We start from the raw sequence: 23,780 nt of genomic DNA on the forward strand, positions 1-23,780 counted from the left end.
TGGCCAATGTTTACTAGGTGTACGGATATAACATAGATAATAAGGGAATCTCTATGTCGTGGAAAAAATTTGATGCTCATAATCACCGTCAATCACGCCTTCAATTTCACGCCGCACACCAATCATTTCCTCGACAGTTCTCCAAGGAGTTCAAGATGCAGATGTGAGAGGAAAGATCGAAAAAGGGATCTTCCAGGGGAAGGTGGCTCGGTTCTTCTCAATCCACCATTGCCGTATGTCCTGCAACTTCAAGTTCCACTGAGGCTTGTCTTCTTGTCATCTTGCAACAACATAAGCTCCCTTTCACGCACTTTTCTTACTAGTCTTCATGGACAACGTCAGGGTTCGGCATCTCAACACCAAACAGCCCAGAAAGTCACGCACACTTCCTTCCTTGTCTACCTTCATCTTCTTACACCGTCATTCGCCAATCCCTCTCTCTCTCTCGCTGGACCAACACCCACCACCATGACCATGAACCTCGCGTTGCCCAGTTTGCCATAAGCTCTGACCAATCACCCTGATCAAGGGACCTCATGCGAGCTCATACCCCCGGCGACCAGCGGCCCCAATTTCGACACACATGAGACGAGCTAGCAGTAGCGACCTCCTGCATTTGCCACGACGACAGGCCACGACAGAAGCAGAGGTTGAGGGCCAGCCTCAGGCAACCCCAGATCTAGTCCCCTGAGGCTGGAACCTCCTATTTGAGATTGTTTGCTGGTCTTCGAGGTGAAAACTCGCATGTGATTTTCTCTATCGAATTTTTATTCCATCCGGGTACATTCCACAGCTTATGTGGGATTTTTTCTTTTCTGGATTATACTCAAGTATATCCAACTTGTGTGTACCCCAAACACCGAATATGATATTTATAACATATCCGGTGTCATATCCGACCTATCAAGCCCAGGCCTCAAGTTATCATTTTTTTTTCACCAACGTGACACTTCAATGAAGTTGACATTAAAGCGAACGTCTTACGAAAGTTGTAACACTTGCAATGTCCTTTTCTCCTTTAATAAAAGATTCTTTTCAAAACTCCATCGTAGTTGGAACAAAAAAAAAACCCCAGATGTTCTTTTGGTAAAATGATAAGTGCACTCAAATTCCATAACGGCGCTCTGCTGCAGAAAAGTAAGACGAGCAATGCTCAACCATCTCTGTTCAAAAATTCCTCCCCAGGTTAAGATACAACTACTAACATCAACATACACAGACAAAGAACCCATAAAAAAAAAATGAGGACAATGCTTGATGGCATCTCCTCCACCCCATGGTGGGCGCCATTCAAGTACCATTTAAACAAACCAAAATTCCTAGTCCTCTCCATTCTGACTTTCATCCTTGACAAGCTTGATCATATCGTCAATTCGAAGAATTGTTATAGCTGCTTCAGTTGCAAACTGAGGAGCAAAAGGTTCCAAAAACAAATTATAGCAGATGAAATAACAACAATAACAATAACAACAACAGTTAGTGAATGCACATTTTCATGCTTCTTCCTTTACCTGTATTATCTTTACTTTGCTCATTGCTGGTTCGATGACACCAGCTTCTAAGTTGTTCCGGATAGTTCCTTTAGATAGATCTAATCCCATGCTGCGTTGACATGAAACCAACAGTATCTATATTAGAAGAGTCAACGGAATAAAGCTTTAGTAATCTTATAATGAATACAACACAAAGATGGTAAACGGTCTTGTGAGTAAGGTCTTCGATGCTGGTCCAACTCGGATGATTGAATCAACCTAACCGTCCCAGTTGACATAATATAGATTTTAACAGTTTCCTGAATCCCTTGGTGTTATTGCTTATTGCTATGACACTCACAACTTGAGACAGTAAAATATATCAGGATCCTTTTTCATTTAAAATATTATCTTAACCGCTATGCGAGTTATCTTTCACCTCACTTGTTAAAACAACTCCAATCATATGCTTGCAACTTTGAATGATAAAATGTCATTTATACCAGAAAAAAGTGATAGCATCCATACGATATTTTCTTATCTAGGTAAAAGAGATAACTTTCAGGAACTGATGATAAGCTTCCAAAAGTCTCTGGAGATCAAACCACCATCAACTCCATTCCATGACATGACTCTTTGACGTAGCTAAACAATTTACGTCACCTTATAAATTGTGTTCTACAAGGCTTTTGGACATCCAACAAATATTAAGGTGTTGGTATTGAAGCTATCTATTCACGTTACAATTAGTTTGTATAATGTCGTTTCATTTCTTGTTTAAACATCTGAAAGTCTAAGCATTATAATCAACAAATTAAGATGTGAAGACGGCATGAGAACAGGTGAAATCACGTAAGTTTGCTGATCAAATTTTCTTTTCCTGGAAGTCACACAACTGTTGGGTTCTGATTATTCTAGATGTTCCATAAACAATTGCCCATCTTATGTCCACACGTGTTTACATGAGTATGTGAAGGTGATCTCGAACACAATAAATGCAACCCTTGCGGGAATAAAATAAGCGAGGATCGAAAAGAAAGATCAATGGAGTCAATCTTAAGTTAGTCAATCTTAAGTTACCTAAATGATGGCCAACTACAAAAGACATCATTGTCAATACACAACAAAGAATTACCTCGACAAATGCTTCTTGTCGGCCTTAGTTTGTGCAGTGTGGTGGTAAGCCCGTAGTTTTGCAACTAACTCGGTTGCATCCTTTGCAAGCATTGACTGGCAAGCACCTTCAGCAGAAAAATAATTTAATAAAAATGGAAGATAATTTCCAAAGTCATCGCCAAATAGGATGCAAGTGCTCCATTAAGCCTGGACAAAAATCAAAGTAAAGTTTGAAAAACATCAATGCATGTTAATCCGGACCTTTGGTATAATTAATAACGACTCGGCAAATTCTGCAATAGCCAACTGTTCACGGGATCCTAGTGTCGTTGCTAGATACTCCAAGTACACAGATAAGGCAGCCTCAACCGCACCACCACCCGCTACCACCCGTAATCCCAGCATAACAATAAAAAGGGGGTAAAATGGGGAAGAACAAAGCAAAGTAATCATAATCACATTTATAATTACAGTGCAGAAGTGCATATGTTAGTTAGGTCACAGCTGAACTGTCAATAGATTATGTGCAGAAAATGCCGACATTGTACAATCACCACACACCCAAATTCACGGGTAGCCGGTCCAGTTCTACAAGGAAATACTCCGATATTATCACTTAATATCTAGCCCTCCCCAACATCATGGATGAGATGTCTCTTTGGGTTCTTTTACGTGACTTCATTTTGGTTTCTTTTTTTCTTTAAATGACAAAGGGTTGCGCTAGAAGTCGAATAAGAAAATCCCTAACTTCAAGATCGAAAGGCGAGCACCGGAGGTGGTGTCTTCTTAAGTAGTATGTGCCTTAAACCTGTCTTAACTAAATGAAATTCAAAGACAACACAAATCGGTTATCTAGCGAGCAGGTCTAGCAAGCATGCCATATCAAACTCAGAGAACCATTTCAAGAGATAAACTAAGGAAAACGCACAAAGTTCTTCGGGCATCAAATGATAATTTTCCTGGGCCCTGGCTGTATCATAAGTAATCGGTTCTATGAGAACAAGTATCCGAAAGTCATCCATATCATAGTTAGTTTAATGAATATTCCGGACTAGCACCAACGGGGTCATCTAAAGAAAATAAAGCAAGGCCAAGAGAACTACCGTGTTGGATTCAAGAGTCCTCTTGACAATTGATAAAGCATCATGAAGAGCTCTCTCCATCTCATCAAGCATATAGTCATTCGCACCTCGAAGGATCAAAGAAACCTACAACAAACAACTCAACACGAACAACTCAACTTGTATGAAACAACTGGTTTCTACCATCCAAAAAAAAAAAACACAACACAGGTACAGTAGAGGATGTAATGAAATCCTCGGATAACTAAACTCAATGAGTTCTTATGAAATATAATACGAACATTGAAACAATGACTAACTTCCCAGGTCTATGTCATACCAATACGATTAGCGGACATTATTCCAATATAGCTATCCAATTCAAGACTTGGACCAATCAGAAAGAGCATGAACTCACCGCGCTAGTTGTTTTTGTCCCTTTAATCAAAACCACATCATCATCAGAAATATGCTCTTCTACAACTTCTTCTGCATGTCCGTTGACGCCTAAATTTTGATTAATCTATTTTTTGCATAAAAATTATAAAAAAATCATCTCACATATTTATTTTTAGCGTACATTGCATTGGCATATAATCGGGCAAGCGTAACACTTAATTTAGCATGCGTCTAGACTAGGCACGGGATGGAAAAATACACCGAGAAGATTTGAAACTTCAAGGACTTGTATTGCAAATACTTAAAATTTCGTGGACTGTATTGCAAATACTTGGAACTTCGGGGACTGTATTGCAAATACCAAAAGAAGATGAAGAAGGGAAGATGATGAAGGGAAGATAATGAAAAGAAGATGAAGAAGGGAAGATGATGAAGGGAAGATAATGAAAAGAAGATGAAGAAGGGGGAAGTGGAAGAGAATTGAGAGAGAGAGTAGAAGAGAATTGAGAGAGTTTTTTAGGAAGAGTGGAAGAGAATTGAGAGAGTTTTGAGAGAGTTTTTGAGAGGAATTTTTAGAGAGGAAAAATAGAGTTCTTGAGAAAAATCGGAAGAGAAAATTCGAGAGTGAAGAAAAGTGTTTTAGTCGAGCATCATCTTCGACGAGTCCCGACACATATTTCGCCCCTCGCAACCCAACAAGGCCATTGCTTGCCATTTTCGACGACAGCCGCGTTCTTCCAGCTCCGAGATCTTGAAGGGAACTATAACGTGTATGTGAGTAAGATTTTGTGTAATAGAAGGTAATCCTTTCCATCTCGATCTACAAAAATGTAATCGTTTGGTTTGAATATTTGTTTGTTTATTTTAGACATGCCACGTGTTTCAAATTTTAGCATTATTACATGTTAATTTATTTTTATAAATACTCGTGATCGGCTGCGTTTTCTTTCTTTCTAAATCACCCATGGTGTATATCGTACAAAGTTCAATGTTTTACATCCCCATAAAAAAGAAGAAAAAACCAAAAAAATTGCATCTTTGAATTTCAAGCAAAATCCATCAAAATAGCCAAATCAAATATTTTTCATGAAAATGGTACCGAAAGGGCGTTAGAGAAATCGACGTAACCAAATCCCCGAATTCAAAATCTCCGGTTCGCGGAAATAAGATAGTTTTCTCCCGCTATTTTATTTAGGTTTCTAATCAACCTACCAAAAATGATTAGTGGCGGCTCCAAAAAATGAAAAATCTTTTGCAAGATAATCACATGAACCATAAGTTGCGATTTGGTATGGACTTGGGAGAGTCCGAGTTAGGTTAGTTAATTAATTAACCCGATAATCCATTAGCCCGAAAAATAAACTCGTTTATTTTTGTATGTCGCGACAGCTTGGCGACTCACTGGGACCCAAAGAGGACTTAGGCGAGATAATTTCATGAAAAAAGAAATCACTTGATTTGGTAAACTTTGGTTGAATTCTCATTCTTAGGTGTTAAATGTTTTTGCAGATTAGGAGTTATAAGGGGAGGAGTGATCGGCTAACCCTTTGTTTTGCGGAGCTTGGTGAATTGGAATTGTGATTTAACTTTTGAATCATTGAAGCGGTGTTTGCCTTTAATTGTTGTGCATGATTTATCGTATTTGCACTACATCGCACACAACCCGTGACCGGACTCGGGTCACACTAATAGTTTTAAGATGGTATTTAGATGGTTCTTTAACCTTGGCAGTAAGGTTTCGCTAAAGGTTATCCCATCCGGATCCCGAAAATTTTTTCCAAAAAATGGCTCAAGAGTCGTTCTTATGCACGTGAGGCTACGATGCATGAGAATTGCCCTTGTCGACCGAACCAAGCCGAAGTGATTGGACCCGACTAGTCATGACTATTGTACGCGAGGTTGCGACTAGTCATGATGACTCGTGCGCGAGGCTGCGACATGTCGTTTCGTTCATCATTTCACTTTGCAAAAGCCTTTTGGATAGATAGAATAAGATTTAAACTCACAATTCATGCGCATGTCTTTGTGATTGGCATTTTCTTCGTATGAGAGGTAATTTCTTGTCTCTTGTACCATGTTATCTCATTTTTATTTTGGGCGGGTCCATGGTTTAGGTTGATTGTTTAGAAGTTTCATTGTCTTATTTCCAATTTCGCACTTTGCTTCCGTAGCTTTTACAATTTCATCGGTTGTCCTCAATTCTGATTTGGCTTATTCCTGTTGTGCGATTTTTACTAAATTCTACGGTCGAGCTTTGAGTAAGTGCCAAACACGAAAGTTGTAGACCTATGTTTCAACTAATATCTTGCAAAATTTCAAAATTAAATTCATAATTTAAGATGGCCCTTCGTTTTTTCAACAACATGCGGTTATAACAGTTTTCTGAACGTGATTTTTTTGGAAAGACACATTAAACTGATTTGATCCGTGCATTTCTAGTCTGATTGGCCAACATAAAAGTTGTTCATCATCTTCTCAACTACAAGCTCGTAAAATTTGGACATGTTTTGATCAACGTACGAATTAATACGAATTTTTTCGTAAAAGCGGACAAACTGAAAATTACATGTTTCAATCCTTTGGTCATAATCACTTTGTTCATTTGAGTCTAGAGGGATGCCATGGGCCGGCTCGCTATTCTTGCTCCCTGTACTAATTTTGGGTTTGTTACTGTGTACAGGTAATTTATCACGGATCCTCCATATATTACTCGATCGATCGCAAAGAGGATGGCCGACATTAACGATGCCGTTAGTGCTGCCCTAGACGAGAAACTTGGCTCCTTGACCGAGCGCTTTGAAGGGATGATGTCCCGAAAGATGAAAGAAATGATGGCCGCCTTCACCGCCAAATTTCAATCATCCGCCGCCAGCCCGCCGCTTCCCGCTCTAGTTCCCCCTACGGACAACTTCGGTCACAAAGGCTTAGGAGAAGTTCAAGATGACCGACTTCGAGAAGTATGATGGGACTTCCAACCCGGTTCAAGCATGTCCCTTGTCACAAATGTCGATTCATGGTAACAAGATTAATGTCCCTCCAAACGAGTTGCATCGGTTATCCGAACCATGGCCGTTTTCTATGTGGGGCATTGATGTTATCGGCCCTATCAACCCTAAAGCATCCAATGGCCATCGATTCATCTTGGTGGCGATTGACTATTTCTCCAAATGGATCGAAGCCGCATCCTATTTAGCGGTCACGGCACGAAATATCGTGAATTTTATCCGCCGGGATATCATTGCTCGATACCGGTTCACCTGAAGCTATAATCACCGACAATGGCTCGAACTTAAACAACAAGCTAATGGACGAATTGTTCAAGATCAAGCATCCGAACTCTTCCCTATATCGTCCTCGGATGAATGGAGCAAGAGAAGCCGCCAATAAGAACATCAAGAAAATCTTAGCGAAGACGGCTGAAAATTATCGCGATTGGCATGAGAGGTTGCCATTTGCACTTATGGCGTATCGGACCTCGATCCGGACATCTACCGGGGCAACCCCGTATTCTCTTGTATATGGAATGGAGGTTGTTCTACCGCTTGAAGTGGAAATTCCTTCCTTACGTATATCTTGTCTCAAGCTATACGACGGAAGCTGAATGGATCCAAAGCAGAGGGCGAGCCAATTGAATCGATCGATGAAAAGAGACTTAAGATTATATGTCATGGCCGGTGTTATCGGCAGAGGGTTGCTAATTCATTCAACAAAAAAGTTCGGCCTCGATATTTTCGGATCAATAACCTGGTCTTGCGAAAATTGTTGCCAATGGTCCCACTCCCCGGAAGGGAAGTTCGCTCCAAACTATGGTGGTCCATATATAGTAAAGAAGGTGCTCCCTGGTGGTGCTTTAATTCTAGCCGAGATGGATGGTCGTGTCTTTACCAATCCAATCAATTCGATCTTTGTAAAAAAATATTATACTTGATTTACTCTCATGTTTTCATAATCGAGTTATAATATTAAGACAGATTCTTGAGTTGTTCACATTCGGGCATTCGTTTGTTGAGAGATTATTTCAAATGGGGGTTTCTCCGGCCCAATTGAATTGATCATCGGGAGCGTGAGATTTACATATCCACAAAGTAAAGGGGTTATCTTGCAAAAAAATATGACGACCAAGATAAAATCGTCAAAGACATGGAAGAAGGAATAATGCGAAAGCGAAATGCAAATCGGTAAAAACTTGCATTTATTCCATCCATCGGGAAACCTTACAAACGGATCATCGGGGTGGGAACGTAAAGCCAACCGAGCCCTAATGAGCATCACAAAGGAGTTTAACCGACTCTCCATACGGTTGATGCTCCGCCTACACCGATCGCTTCGAGAATCGAGATCCGCCCGGCTTAAAGAGGAGGAGCTCACATTTCTCTTTAAGCTTGGCCACCCTGTCCTCGTGATACTCGGCAGCAGATTCCAAGTCATGGATCAGCATTCTCCCGCTGGCTATATCCGAGGGTCGGATCGTCCGGCCTTTCTTCCCGGCCATGTGCATTGGAATTTCAAAACGATATCGAGCGGATCGCGCTCGAAGATGGTCCGGGACATGGCCAAACGTTCCACCAAGTTCCCCTCTCACGAATCGCAGCGAGACTTGTTCATTACCATAGTCAAGGGCCTTCTTATGATTGTCGGCTACAAGACTCGGCCAACACCAAGTCTGTCCGACCGATCGATAGCGAGCTCTCACAAGATGAGCCAAAGTAACATCTTGATGAGCAAGATGGTAAGCCTCCGGGAAGTTAGTGAAGAGGGTAGGGAAGATCCTATATTCCTTTTCTAACTCGGTACCTTGAATAGAAACGGTGTCCATATCCGTAAACATGAGACGGATTTCGGTTTCGACCTCCGGATGGTTGGCTATATAAGAGTAGCCCTGGCCTAAGAGATTATAAAGTTTCTCCCATTTGGCCAAAACTTCAGCCGAGAAGACGCGTGCGGGGAGGGGAGGCCATTGTTGCTGAAGTTTCGCTAAAAAAGAGTGGATGCGAAAGAGTGCTTAGAAGGTTGGAGATGAAGATATGAAAGCGATAATCGTCTCGGCGTTAAATCCTAATTTAAAGGGCAGAAAAAGTTATAGCAATAATTATTGTGGGGGCCGAGTTAATTATCCGGGCAAAACTACAGACGTTTCGTCCCGTGAATCACGGATCTACCATCTCGAGGCTCACCAATTCGAAAAAGTTGCGAAATGACTTAAAGGTCTCGCCATATTAAAAGAGGGACAAGCATCTTGCAGAAAAGATTTGAGGGTCCCAAAGATGTCGAAGGAAATGAAGAAGACAGAGCGGGAAACATGAAATCTTGGGAGAAGCACGGCTTGGTGGTTTTCATCCACGTTAAAAGGGAGACTCGGAATATGCATGTTTACTCGGAAGAATTTGGAGAGAGTAAGCATACAAATGGAGAGTAGAGTGAACAAAAGGAAGTAAGAAGTATTTCAATCCAACATGTTTGGAGGCTACCAAGCACTTACCGGAGGCAACCAACCTAGACATCCCCGAGAATGAACCGCTGAATTTCGAGGCCGGATCCAGCCGCAGGCCGTAAAACCCAACTCCCTTGGCGGTGAAGTTCAAGATCTCGATAACAAGAACAACAATAGCAGCAGCAGCAGCCGTAGTCAACCCCGTAAAAGAAAACATCAAATCAAAGAGCTCGAAGTGCCTTCAAGGAGTGCCCTTACGTGAACGGGAAACGAAAAAATGAGTTGAGCCGGAAGCTAGGAATGGAGCCCTTGAAGGTCGGGTTTTGGTTTCAAAACAAGCGGGCCCGAGTGAAGGTTCGAAGTGAAAGTCATGAACTTGCGTCTCTAAAGGAAGAAAATGAAGAGCTTCGAGCGAGAGATCAAGAGGTATAGGGATACTCTTAACATCGCTATTTGCCATGTCTGCTAGCAACCCCATCACCTTTGGTGGCATGTTCCTTGATGAGCCACACTCGAGCATTGAAAATGCTCATTTATCGATTCATCCTCCCGAGCAAGTTCTCGCACAATCGGATTTCGTTGGGGATACATCCCGGAAAGTCGGCCTTGCGGAGGCGTGAACCGATGCCCTTCGAGGGAAGTGACATGCATCACTACAATTGGAGTTTCACGATGTCACGGTCGGCCAATTCAACACCGATGAAACTCCGAATCAGTAGCCTACATGAAGCTTGAGTTTTTATTATGGGCTTTCAAAATATCACTCTTTTGAGCATTACTAGCTAGCCCTTATGAATTCTCAAGAGAAGTAGAGACATGCGTGAATGAATGTACTGTTTGTTACAAAGTCCCCATGTGAGACATTCTTCCTTTTACGCCTAGAGATAATCAAGGGGCAAAGAACAGTATTATCCGCAAATATCGTCATGCTTAAATGCGTGAATTCTTTGTCAGATTTGACTGAACGCCGAAAGAAAAAGCATTAAAAGCCTTCACATAGGTAGATGCAAAAAGATTTGAGGAGGGAAATAAGCGCCTCGTTCGTAGGAGAAAGCGGAAAGATTTGAAGAGGGAAATAACCGCTCGCTCGTAGGAGGGAGCGAAAAGATTTGAGGAGGGAAGTAAGCGCCTCGTTTGTAGAGAAAGTGAAAAGATTTGAGGGCTCCTCCATATCGGAAAAGGAAGAAGATGATAGATGGAGTGAGAGATGAGAGTTATTACGAAACGGATCCAAGGCACTAAGACCGAAAAGGAGAGAAAAAGCTGTCCTCTTTCGTAGAGAAAGCGAAAACCTGTCTGCAAGACTAATAAAAAAAAGAGAGAGGAAGTTTATAAAGAACTTGAAGTCTCCATACACCTAGCGACCTTGAATCCGTCACGAAAGGCCATCATCGCTTTTGTGATTTTCGGGCAATTTGTTTTTGCAAGTCCAAGAACATCTAAAGCTCATTCTCTAGTCGAAATGACCATTTTCGGTCTACATATGGAAGGTTTTAAAAGAAAAACACGTTCATTCCAAGCGGAAGTATGGGAACCTTCCTATCCCGAGGATCTCATGAGTCATGGCCATTGATGGCAACCCCGTTTCCCTCTCAATCCTCGTTGCTATCTTTGAGAAGTTGCATGTACGGGGTTTTTGCTTATGCGAAGGCAACGGATGCCTTAGAAGTGCTGAGGCAAGTACAAAGAAGAGTTTGACATCGTCGTCACAGCCGTGGTAGGGATCAATATGGACGGTTTCGGTCTCTTAAAGATCATTGATTCCGAGTTAGACATACGAGTCATCGTAGTATCGGCAAGTAATGATCGCCAGTTCATAACGAGGGCCACATTGCATGGTGCTCGAGACGTCCCTACGAAGCCGCCTGCGTTCGAATGCTCCAAAACATTTGGCAGCATGCTGTAAGGAAGCAATTACTCGAACAAAAAAACTACGACCAAGGCTGATGACGACGATTTTGTCCAAAAGAAAAGGCCCCTTTGGTCCGCCAAGCTTCATTCTATATTCATTGAGGCAGCTGACACTAGGAATCAATTCAAGACACGACCAATGGCTGTATACAGAATAATGAATATAGACGGACTCACCATGCAAAGTGTCACGAATCACCTTCAAAGGGTTAGAGATAAGTCGAGGAAGCACGATGCGCAGTTGGGACCAACACGACGGGACCAAAGTTGATTGGAAGATCAATACGGGAAAATCTACCGAGCAAAAGGTACTCGGCCACTTCCCAATCAAGAATACATGTCATACCAACCTTCCGCTGGTGGTTCTAGCAGCAGAGACAGTTGATCATCCCTAGAAGTTTCCGAGCAACGGCGGAAGTTCAAGCTCAAGGGGTCGATCGCTCACGGTGAAAACAAAGTGGGAAATCCGTCGCTAGTGTTAGCAAGTAACACTACCCAATTCGAGTATCAATCGAAGATTACTTTGATGATGAGCTCACCACATTGATCGCCCGGTTCGGAGTCAAGGACCTCCGAGTTGTGATCCGAAGCAAGTGATTATGGATCCTTGAACAACGATCGTTGGTGTATAATCCAAGACAAAATCGATCGATCATTGGAATGGCCAGCAAGAGAGGTGGAACCAATCTCGCATGAATACTTCTTTGATTCCATGTATAGTTCCCCTGCGTGGGATATTTTTTTACTTTCTAGTCCGTCTAGAATTTGCCTAGAGTTAAAGGGCGAATTTTCTCATCCCTTATCAAATGCGTGAGTTCCTTGTTAAGCTAGGCACAGTAGCAAATCAATTTGTGGACGACGCCCGAACGCCCGTAAAGAGAGATTCCGAATAGCCTTACTTGGGAGAATACGAGTAAAAGGCCAAGCGGGCTCAAAGATGGGTAACTCCGTATCGTCCCAATTGGCTCTCGATCATTTCAAACTCTAAATTATGCTTTTTTTTTATTCTCGACGGGGGATTGCCAACTGTTTTGAGAACAATATAGCAAAAAGCGAACCAACCGTGGACGCCGACATCACCACAAACCTAGTGGTTGGGGAATGACAGTGGTCCGAGGCGTCCCGGGTTCGATTTCGGGATTTGGCATCAATGTACAAAGACTAATAAAAACCTTTTTGCTTCGCAGTTCAATGCCGATTGAAGCTCGGCCAGATGGTTACAAAACCGGAGGGATAACATCCCGGGACATGCAATCCGATCCGGATGAGTTGATCTTTTCAATTCAAAGTTCACAAGAAATTCGTACAAGGGTAAAGCGGTATCGTTTCAACTCGTTTAGAACATGAGAACGTACATTGACGCTTTCCCTTTTGATTTTTACAGGGTCACCGCCTTTCCGGATAGGGAAGTATCCATTCTCCCCGAAAAATTAATGAAATAAGAAATTCCTGGAGCCTTTGACAATCTCATGTCTCGAACCGAGATAATGAAGTTTTGCAACTCATTTGCATGAGCAAGGGCAACTCCCAATCCATGCCCCTAAGAAGTTTCTTATGTGCTTGCGAATTCTCGTCCACCAAGATAAAAAGTTGCTGCATTTTATATGCTCAAAAACACTCATACATTGCATAGTTTGCGCATGATTGTTCCTCATGTTTAATTTACCAACTCGAATAAGGAACATGAACTACATAAGATACATCGAATGTACGGAATGGGGCAAGCGGGATGATGAAAGGCAATCCTTTCCCAAACACGTCCCATTTTTTCGGGAGAGTTGAACGATGGCTAAGTTCCGCATTTCACAAGGTAAAAGGTTTTCTCGCAAAAGGTACGATAGCCGAAATGACAGAGGCATTCGGTTCTCTATCCCAAACACTACGGGTGATCCATTGATTACCCCTTTTGAGCGGTGGTTTCATTTCTTTACCCCTGTCAAAAATCACCCCACATCGGGGTCCCAGACGAGTTAATTCCAGAACAACACGAGGTAAATGGTTAGAAATTTTCTTTCTCGGACTAACATTAATCTTCGGGTGTTTCTTTGCATTTATACTCGAATTTTAATTCAAGTGCCTTAGGATGATGAAGAGCATTCATTTCTCTATCCTATACACTTCATTCTTTGCATAGCCCACTTGAGCCTGCAAATTCATTTCTTAAACCCTTGTTGGTGATCATTTGCTCATTCCAAAGATAAAGATAGCATATTCCCAAGGATTAGAATTGGAGATAGTCGGGTCAACGAGAGAATTCCCGAATGGACTCATTTCTTGTATGCTACATTTTTTATGTTTACATAATTTTTCTTTGTAAATGTTTATGCTTTTGTAATTCCTGGTTCAAAATCATGGGATTGTAAAAAAAAAAAAAAAAAAAGGAGAGGCAAACTCGCTTTAAAGGAGAAGGGCCCGCTCTAAAAAAAAAAAAAAAAACAAAAAAAAAAAAAAAGCAAAATAAAGAGATGTCGAAGGGCTCTCAAAGAAAAAGGAAAAGAAATCTTTTCTCGAAAAAAAGAAGAAAAAAAGAAAAATGAGAGTCGGGAGTAAGAAAAGCAAAGGCCGATCTCATATGAAAATTTCAAGCATAGGAAAAGCAAAGTGCCTACCAAAAGTAAGGCCAATGCACATTCATTTGTAAAGTACTTCTGAATTTTGAATGTACATTTTTGCATGTTAAGTTGTAAATTCCATGTACATGTTTGCATTGTGTCTCTTGCAAATCCTTGACAGACACTTGTTATGAAGAAGACTCCCCAAGAAATCGGTTTGTAAAGTGCAATTTTCAGTAGAAAACTACCATCCCTCATTCAATGATGGTATTCTTTCTCAAGACATTTCCGGAAGACCAAGATCGGTGACTAGTCGGCAATGATCACCAACGTCAAGCCCCTTCTCATTTAATTTCGAGCCAAAACGAGCCTTTTCGTTCCTCGTCCCCAATCCTAGCCTACGTTATAACCCTCCAAAGTCTCTTCCGATTAGGGCACTTGAGTTAACGTAGAGTTAAATGATTTTAAGCATCACTCGAAGAAGTTCGAGCAAGATTATTTCTCTCTCATTTTGCGGGATTCTTGACTTGTAAATCCGGAGCAAATGATGAAGAAATTCATTTCAGCGACCTTGACTCAACCGGAGTCCCCTTTGTAAACCTTTGACCTAGCTCTCATTACGGTCCTAATCAAGACCTCCGGATCGACTCGGTCGTATCAATTGCGAGATTACTTGGATCCTTATCGAATGCGATGATGGAAAGATTGAGTGATTTCTCTTGAATCCTGCAGACGGGATAAATAGCTTTTCTCGAGAGTGAGAGAAAGCCCTTTCGGATCGAAGTCCCCCATTCAGCTCACATTCGAGGTATTCGTAATGTGAGAACCTCCCTGGACAAAATTGGTAATGCAAACTTGACAGAATGGTTATGCATGAACCATAGTATGAGTGATTGCATTATACTCATTGTTGAATATGTTTGTGTGTGTTACCTATGACATTCTATGATAGGTAATACATTCCCGATGTTCGAGTTCCCTCCCAAGGTCTCGAAATTCATCCAAGGATTATTGAATGAGCAAGTTTTCTTTGGCAAATGCCTACCAGTGTACGATACAAGCAATCGCTTCGTTCCTTGATTAATCGTTTGGAGAACCCGGGTAAGTTTTCTGAACCCCTTTTCAAATTAACAACTCTTCTCATGATAGTTGTTATGATTCAATTCGGGCAATATGCCCCTTTTGTACTTATCGATTCCATTCGATGGTGCTCCTATCAAATATTGTTCAATTCGGGCAATATGCCTCTTCCGTCAAGTCGTGTAGACATATGCACCGGCGATCTTGACATCTTATCAAATCACAACGACGTAGCTCTTATGGTTTCAATCTCGGGACGTGAAGACATATGCACTGGCGATCTTGACATCTTATCAAATCATAACGACGTAGCTCTTATGGTTTCAATCTCGGGACGTGAAGACATATGCACTCGGCGATCTTGACATCTCTTCAAATCATAACGACGTAGCTCTTATGATTTCGAAGATCGGATCACGAAGACGTATGCACCGGTGATCTTGACCTTTAGTCGGCTCATAATGACATAGCTCTTATGATTTTCGGCTCCTTTATCAAATCATGAAAACATAAGCACCCATATTTTTTGATCCAAACCAAATCATAACGACGTAGCTCTTATGATTTTGGTTCCCCCTTTATCGAATCGTGAAGACATATGCACCTGGCGATTTCGACATTTAATCAACTCACAACGACGTAGCTCTTGTGAACTTGATCCCACTTCTTTCGACTCACAACGACGTAGCTCTTGTGATCTCAAACGACACACATATCTTGCATTTGTCTTGCATTAGGGAGAAGTCTCCGATAACAGATAGGCCAAATACCTTAAAATCCTTGCATCCGCAAAAAGAAACTTGGAAATTAAGAGAACCATTAGCTTACGAGAAATTTGGTAAAACGAGTATTCTTGTATGCGATCCATGTGCATGTTTCTCTAACATGGAAAAGAGGAATTATGACACATGTTATTTACGGTCTTGCATATCATGCATCACTTCATTACATTAAAAAAAATGGGATTAAAACTCCCGCCAAAAAAGTTCATCCATAATTTGCACTATCAAAATTTAGGATTCAATTTTGTCTTTGAGCGGAACCTCTACGAGCCTCCACTCAAAGAGGGGCTATTGCTGACGCCTAAATTTTGATTAATCTATTTTTTGCATAAAAATTATAAAAAATCATCTCACATATTTATTTTTAGCGTACATTGCATTGGCATATAATCGGGCAAGCGTAACACTTAATTTAGCATGCGTCTAGACTAGGCACGGGATGGAAAAATACACCGAGAAGATTTGAAACTTCAAGGACTCGTATTGCAAATACTTAAAATTTCAGGGATCGTATTGCAAATACTTGGAACTTCGGGGACCGTATTGCAAATACCAAAAGAAGATGAAGAAGGGAAGATGATGAAGGGAAGATAATGAAAAGAAGATGAAGAAGGGAAGATGATGAAGGGAAGATAATGAAAAGAAGATGAAGAAGGGGGAAGTGGAAGAGAATTGAGAGAGAGAGTAGAAGAGAATTGAGAGAGTTTTTTAGGAAGAGTGGAAGAGAATTGAGAGAGTTTTGAGAGAGTTTTTGAGAGGAATTTTTAGAGAGGAAAAATAGAGTTCTTGAGAAAAATCGGAAGAGAAAATTCGAGAGTGAAGAAAAGTGTTTTAGTCGAGCATCATCTTCGACGAGTCCCGACACATATTTCGCCCCTCGCAACCCAACAAGGCCATTGCTTGCCATTTTCGACGACAACCGCGTTCTTCCACTCCGAGATCTTGAAGGGAACTATAACGTGTATGTGAGTAAGATTTTGTGTAATAGAAGGTAATCCTTTCCATCTCGATCTACAAAAATGTAATCGTTTGGTTTGAATATTTGTTTGTTTATTTTAGACATGCCACGTGTTTCAAATTTTAGCATTATTACATGTTAATTTATTTTTATAAATACTCGTGGATCGGGTTGCGTTTTCTTTCTTTCTAAATCACCCATGGTGTATATCGTACAAAGTTCAATGTTTTACATCCCCATAAAAAAGAAGAAAAAACCAAAAAAATTGCATCTTTGAATTTCAAGCAAAATCCATCAAAATAGCCAAATCAAATATTTTTCATGAAAATGGTACCGAAAGGGCGTTAGAGAAATCGACGTAACCAAATCCCCCGAATTCAAAATCTCCGGTTCGCGGAAATAAGATAGTTTTCTCCCGCTATTTTATTTAGGTTTCTAATCAACCTACCAAAAATGATTAGTGGCGGCTCCAAAAAATGAAAAATCTTTTGCAAGATAATCACATGAACCATAAGTTGCGATTTGGTATGGACTTGGGAGAGTCCGAGTTAGGTTAGTTAATTAATTAACCCGATAATCCATTAGCCCGAAACTTAACTTGTCTATTTTTTTTTAGGTCGCGACAATGTCCAAGAAAGGATGAATCATATGTTTCTTCTCCTTCCATATCCGCAAATGTTGAAACCCGCATATAGTCAAGGACATACCAAGGTACGGAATGAGGAAAAATCCACGGAATCGGGAATCTGACCCATGACACCAGCACGAAAAAGGAAGATGACTGGAAGCAAAAACTAGCAATGTTATGACTCATGCTCACCCTCTCGTATACTCAATCCCCCACTATAAGGCAAAACGAACAACATATGCAACATCGGGTGAGATGATGACAAGAACAAGAAGTCATATACAGGCGTTCCATACTCAAGATTCCAATAATCATTCATTGGCAAGAAACTCACCCATATAAGAATTAATCAGATGTCAAGCTATCTAAATTCCGACATTGAAAACCCAATATAAAATAAAAAAGCTCATAACTGGCAAATAAAAACAGTGCGACAGTTTTAGTTTTTGAAAAACACATGTCAAGTACCAAAACGTCCAATAAAATGCCTTTTGCTTAGGAGAAACTAAGTTCATTCTCACATGAAATGATAAAATGTAGTACATCAGATACCAAGTAGAGAATTAAATGGGACTATAAAAAGCAAGCCATGAAGATTAGTATGAACCCATCGAAAATGCCATCCTGCATCTTTCTTCAACATTTCAAGTAATTGCTAAAATAAAATTATCAACATATGCATCACATTACCAAGTAGAGAATTAAATGGGACTTTAAAAAGCAAGCAATGAAGATTAGTATGAACCCATCGAAAATGCCATCCTGCATCTTTCTTCAACATTTCAAGTCATTGCTAAAATAAAATTATCAACATATGCATCACATTACTTTTGAGTTCTCATCTTACTAATGCTCTTATTAGCAAAGTTTCAACAAAGAATGAAATGCCAGCAAATATTGAAGAAGAAATTACTGAAAAAATTGGTGAACTTACCATGGTTGCACCCGTTGCTTTGGCAATGTGACGCATATCCTCTTTCCGCACACGTCTCACAGCAATTGCACCAGCCTCCACAAAATACTGGAACATTAAACAAGTATAGAAGTAATTTATAAACTCTGAATCAAACAGAAAACACAGATGACATACTAGATCATCATTTATTGACAATTAAATCAAATAGATTACATTATCTGAGTGCAGCCAATTTAAGTAAAGACAGAATACTCGAGCATAACCACTTCATACATGAGGAGATGTTTTAAGAGATTATTTGACAAGATAATAAAAACAAACATCCACATAAATACATCCTTACCCAAAAAAAAACATCCACATAAATACAAATTAGCAAAAGATGACTCTGCATGCTCTTGTTTAGCATCCGGTACAGTATTCCAAGGATAAAAAACAATAAAAAAGCAAATCATGTAGAAGATTGCCTTGAGTGCCATGTCATCAATCCCTTTTGTGGTCAGAACAACATTGGCCCCAGCCTTCAGTATCTTCTCAATACGTTCTTTTGTCATGTCAGCTTCCCTACAAAAATGAAAATTTTTAATCAGTGCCTGCACTCAGCAAACAAGATGAACACAAGTGGCCCACTATTTAAAGACTATATCTAAAGAACTATGAAGGTCAGAAGGTAAATCAGTCAACAGGCAACAGGCAACCAGAGACACCAAAAATCTCCCCAAGTTATATGAGCATATTGCATGAAAGAGTTAGTATTGAACAGTTGATATAGCAATTTCACTCTGCTAAACCAAGTTCATCGCAATATATGCCCATTGACAATGATGACTTAGAGTGTGCTTGGAACAGTGGAAGCTTTGCTGTAACTATGTTGTATTTAAAGACTATATCTAAAGAACTATGAAGGTCAGAAGGTAAATCAGTCAACAGGTGACAAGAGAAACAAAAAATCTCCCCAAGTTATATGAGCATATTGCATGAAAGAGTTAATATTGAACAGTTGCTGCAGCAATTTCACTCTCCTAACCAAATACATCGCAAGATATGCCCATTGACAATGATAATTTAGAGCGTGCTTGGTACAGTTGAAGCTTTGCTGTAACCATGTTGTAGCTGTGTTGTGGTGTGCTATGTTGTGCCAAAGCACATGTATATGGCAACAGATCTTTTAAAGCTGCTATGCTATCGCCACAAATGATTAATGCATTTGGCAAAAGATGTTGTGAGAATACTGTGGCTATCAAAATGATGATAAAAAAATTTGTTGTATATTTTGGCCCTTATTATTATAGTTTTTCGGATATACCATTTTCATCATAACCATCTAATGATAACTATAACATCTATATGTCCTTATAGTAGTAGCACTAGCAGTAGCAGTAAATAGTAGTAATTACCATAGCAGTAATGGTAATAACCATTGTTATATATATGCACAATTTTGGGTGCCCAAAAAAGTTACAGCCACAGAAAGGACATAAAGAAACAAAACTTCACTCTAGTGGAAATGCAAAGATCCGTCGTTCTAAGGAAATGACTTGAGTCATACAATCACCAAGAGATGACAGACTAATTTACCAGCCTGTCAGAAGAAAAGGAAGTCCACCATCTGATTACCTTTGTCGAATTTTCTCCAGCTCCCTTGGATCAGTCACGACAACTTGGACACCCAATTGCATTTTAGTCTTCTGAAGATTGAAGTCAAGGCATGCAATCTTTGCAGGCGAAACTCTAACAGGCATTCCTTGGGCAGCACGACCAGTATTCAATGCATATCCATTCAAAAGGTAGCTATCTCTGGCACTTTTCCCATGAGCTTTGAGAACATTGATTCCCTGGACATGAAAAAACGGCATTAGTATTCCTCAATGATCAGGAAAATTAAGCTTGTAACACAATCAGCCTCATAAGCCTTTACAGCAAACAGACTCATGCCATGGTTTCGTCTTTTTTGACAATTCAACTACTGATTAAGATAGAGAAGCAGAAGAGCTCCATGTCAACACCTCCTAAAGTATTACACCTACAAGATGTAAATACGAACTACTAACCTTGATAGGATATTTAACTTCCCCGCGGGCATTGGTCATTTTTACTGATTGTACTGCATCTACAACCTGAAAGCAAATTGTTATGCGCCAACAATAAACTAGCAGATTAACATAATTACTTTATGCACCATAAATGACGCATTGCTTTAATATTTATCCTGGATATGCTGAGCACAATTATGAAGCATATTTTGAGGCAACTTGAAGTAATTTTATCCAGCACTAATAACATGACAGGAGTTCTACTCGAGAAGGAACCTTTAGGTTAAGGAGTTTAGGATCGACTTATAAAGCTGTTGAAAGACCAGTATGATTGACTCATGGAAAAATACATACTGACCATATCCGCAGCCTCACCAGAAAATACAAAAAGCAACAGTGTTTATACTAAGTAACATGGACCATGGCTCCTCCCTCTCCTCTCAAACAAGATGCCTCCCCACTTGAACCCCACCCATAATCTAGAGGTTAAAAGTTCCACTATTATAGTGACTGTCAACATACCAAGTTTGCAAAGAAGTCACTGTCAGCAGCAATCAACTTTGATGACATGCTTGTTTTGGCACAGTTCGCAAGGGAATCTTTTCCGAGCTTGTCAACCTATGAAAAATCAGAAAGCATAATGTCCAATAAAGATATAGATCATAGCCAAACAAGTTTACCACCAACAAGTGGAAAAATAAAATGGCTCAACTCATTTCCTTAAAAATGATTGCAGATCATGATAAAGCACAGAAACATTGTTGTAATTGTGTCAATCATTTCATTTCAAGTTGCACTTAAGCATAAACTTTTCGTTAGCCATAAACAAAAATACTAATCAAATTTTGAACTTTGTAAATTATACTTGCTCACAAAGTCATACCTTAACTGCTAATTTTTCATCAACATATTTACAAGCTTCCCTCATAGCAAGCTGCATAACAGGAAACACATAAAACATGAGAGAAATTTGCCAGAGAAACATGAGAAATAAGATTATCTTACTGTGCATGCATGCTCTGACTGCTCGTCTGTCAACTCCCATCATATTCTAGGGAAAATGGAAATATAAATAGAAAAATGGGAAACAAATTACTCACTCTGAAACCACTAATTATCGATGTTGGATGAATCTTATTCCTCACCAGATCATTTGATCTCTGCAAAAGCAATGATCAAGTCACTGATTAGACAACACATCACTTTAAAGTAACAAATTACCAGGACAACCCACAAACTAAGTTGCGTCCAACCTCAAATAGCTACCATTACCTTAAGCAACTCTGCAGCTACAATGACCACTGAAGTTGTACCATCTCCGACCTCTTTGTCCTGAAGCTCAGCCAACTCCACTAATACCTGTATACCCAAGTGAAGCAAAAATGAGTGCCTATATCTCCCAGCTTCAGAGTCTTGTCACATAACACGAGGTGGCCATCCACCCACCTTAGCAGCTGGGTGCTCCACTTCTAACATCTTGAGTATTGTAGCGCCATCATTAGTAATCGTTACGTCACCAATGTCATCAACCAACATCTGACTAGTCGAACAAGACAACCGAGGTGAGTTAGATTTTCAATCTCTACATAGGAAAAGATGACATTACATAAACTCCCAATGCAACAGTCAACAGTAATCCTTAATGGTTACTACCATTCCATACCAGATCAACCCTAAAGTTAAAGTTCAAGTGAGTAAAGCACAGAGATAGCATCATTAACACTTCTGGTGACTAATTTCATCTAATAGATTATAGAATTGCATCTCGTACAACCAACAGCAAGTGTAAAATAACAAAGATAACCACTTAACATAATAAATGTATGCTTGCTTTTTTTGCGTCAAATCAAATCAGCAGCTCTGAGAACATTGACAAAGCTGAAACACGCACAATGGCATCACTCTCAACAAACTAATAAGACCAACAACAATATCAGACCTAATGGTAAAAGACTTAGGTCAGCCACGCCCAACTGCCCCTACGCTGAAAATGAAAGCAAACGAGTAAATACACATCACCACAAAACTTACCTTGTCAAGACCAACAGGACCGAGCGAGGACTTCACAATGTTGGCCACAGCTTGACAAGCCACCACTGTTCAAATTAATTCACAAATCTCACCGATTGAAGTGCGAAAACAAAAAGTCGATCGATCGAAAAGGGGGGAAAAAAAGAACAGGAGTACCGTTTTGAGTGCGGACGTCTTGGCCGGACTGGCGTTCACCTAAAATGTCGGGCGTCCGGGCCAGAATGGCCATTTTCGTTACCCTGGTTTTAGCAGAGAAATAGAAAACAAGGGATCGATGCGCGTGAAGACGAGGAAAGAGCTGCGACAATGTAGCGAATCGGATCTGCGGTGTCGGCGGCGGCGGCGGCGGCGGTGGAGAGTCACTCAATGACGCGGAGAGTGACTGAGAAACCCTCGAGAAAGAGAACCGCGAAGCTTGGAGAAGAAGGAAACGTCTCTCGTCAATTCGCGAACGTTCAACAAAAAGCTTCGCGTGTGCGCGGCCGAGGGTTTTCCTTATTTTTGGTACCACTATATAAACAATGCTAACTGCTATATTAAATTAAATTAATACGACGAAAAATTCAAAATCGAGTTAACATCAGGAATCACCGAAAATTTCAAACTTATTTTTTGAAAAATAATGACTGATATCTTTTTTTTTTTTAAATTACAGAGAGAAATCCTAATATCATACCTATCGTGATACCAGAATCTCAAATTTTGTCCATCACCAAAAGCTTCAAACTTGTATCGATGAAACAAATGGATCGTATGTCGTAATTTTGTCTAAGATCGGATGAGGAGCCATCTTAGGCCTGAGCAAGATTGTACAGTTAGACTAAACAAGTCATTGGGAAAAAAAGGATAAATTCTAAGGATCAAGTATATAGAAATGTCGAGTGATCTTGAGCCTCTATTATGTCAAAAGGGAGGGAGATCAAATGGAACCGTGGGCTCGGAACCGACCCGTTGACCGGGCCCACGGTTCCGACCTGTTTAAAAAAAAAAAAAAGGGAGGCCCGAGGGGAAAGAGCCGTTGGGCTCGGGAACCGGCGGTTTTGAATCAGAACCGGAATCGGCCCGGAACCGCCGGTGGAACCGGAACCGGCGATTCGGCCATGTCTAAGTATTGGGTGATCTTGGGCTTTTCTTATCTCAAAAGCTAGTTTAAAAGATGAAACTTTCCCTCGCACTTATAAACCGACCACCAACCCTTTCCACAACGGATATGGGACAACCCCAACAAGAAAGACAGCTAAAGCACGCATCCATAGACAAAAACCACGCTGAAATTAAGAGGCAAAATGCAACAGTGAAAACATTAGCTTAATTCAGGCTTACCATACTAATGTGTTTGCCGAAGGGTAAACAGAGGACTTCTCATGAATTGATGCAGCGGCTCCAGCAACTTGGATTCTGGCCTGATGC

At 40.5% G+C, this 23,780-nt stretch overlaps 1 protein-coding gene across 2 annotated transcripts; it reads right to left on the reverse strand.

Moving 5' to 3' along the window:
- Window positions 1–1,078: 1,078 nt before the first annotated feature.
- Window positions 1,079–22,708, reverse strand: LOC115733265 (T-complex protein 1 subunit alpha-like). Of its 2 annotated transcripts, XM_048284473.1 has the most exons (18): window positions 22,527–22,708; window positions 22,371–22,435; window positions 21,786–21,875; window positions 21,612–21,698; window positions 21,440–21,499; window positions 21,223–21,273; window positions 20,862–20,957; window positions 20,358–20,423; window positions 19,924–20,141; window positions 18,774–18,870; window positions 18,325–18,411; window positions 17,390–17,447; window positions 4,068–4,144; window positions 3,692–3,796; window positions 2,850–2,978; window positions 2,608–2,702; window positions 1,512–1,602; window positions 1,079–1,406 (listed from the first exon to the last, which is right to left on the reverse strand). In XM_048284473.1, the coding sequence occupies exons 1-18, from the start codon at window positions 22,597–22,599 to the stop codon at window positions 1,320–1,322; spliced, it is 1,632 nt and encodes a 543-aa protein (XP_048140430.1). In that variant the 5' UTR covers window positions 22,600–22,708; the 3' UTR covers window positions 1,079–1,319. The 2 variants fall into 2 exon arrangements, 1 of the variants encoding a protein (XP_048140430.1); XR_007199594.1 differs by lacking the exon at window positions 1,079–1,406 and having other exon boundaries at window positions 1,519–1,602; window positions 2,608–2,713.
- Window positions 22,709–23,780: the final 1,072 nt, after the last annotated feature.

The sequence above is a fragment of the Rhodamnia argentea genome, chromosome 8 (assembly GCF_020921035.1).
Source record: "Rhodamnia argentea isolate NSW1041297 chromosome 8, ASM2092103v1, whole genome shotgun sequence".
NCBI lineage: Eukaryota > Viridiplantae > Streptophyta > Magnoliopsida > Myrtales > Myrtaceae > Rhodamnia > Rhodamnia argentea.

Coding starts and splice junctions, on each gene's coding strand:
- LOC115733265 (XM_048284473.1), bottom strand. CDS start 22,599: ATGGCCATTCTGGCCCGGACGCCCGACATTTTAGGTGAACGCCAGTCC. Junction 21,274..21,439: donor CGATAATTAGTGGTTTCAGA/GTGAGTAATTTG, acceptor CCTGTTATGCAG/CTTGCTATGAGGGAAGCTTG. Junction 20,424..20,861: donor GTGACTTCTTTGCAAACTTG/GTATGTTGACAG, acceptor ATTTGCTTTCAG/GTTGTAGATGCAGTACAATC.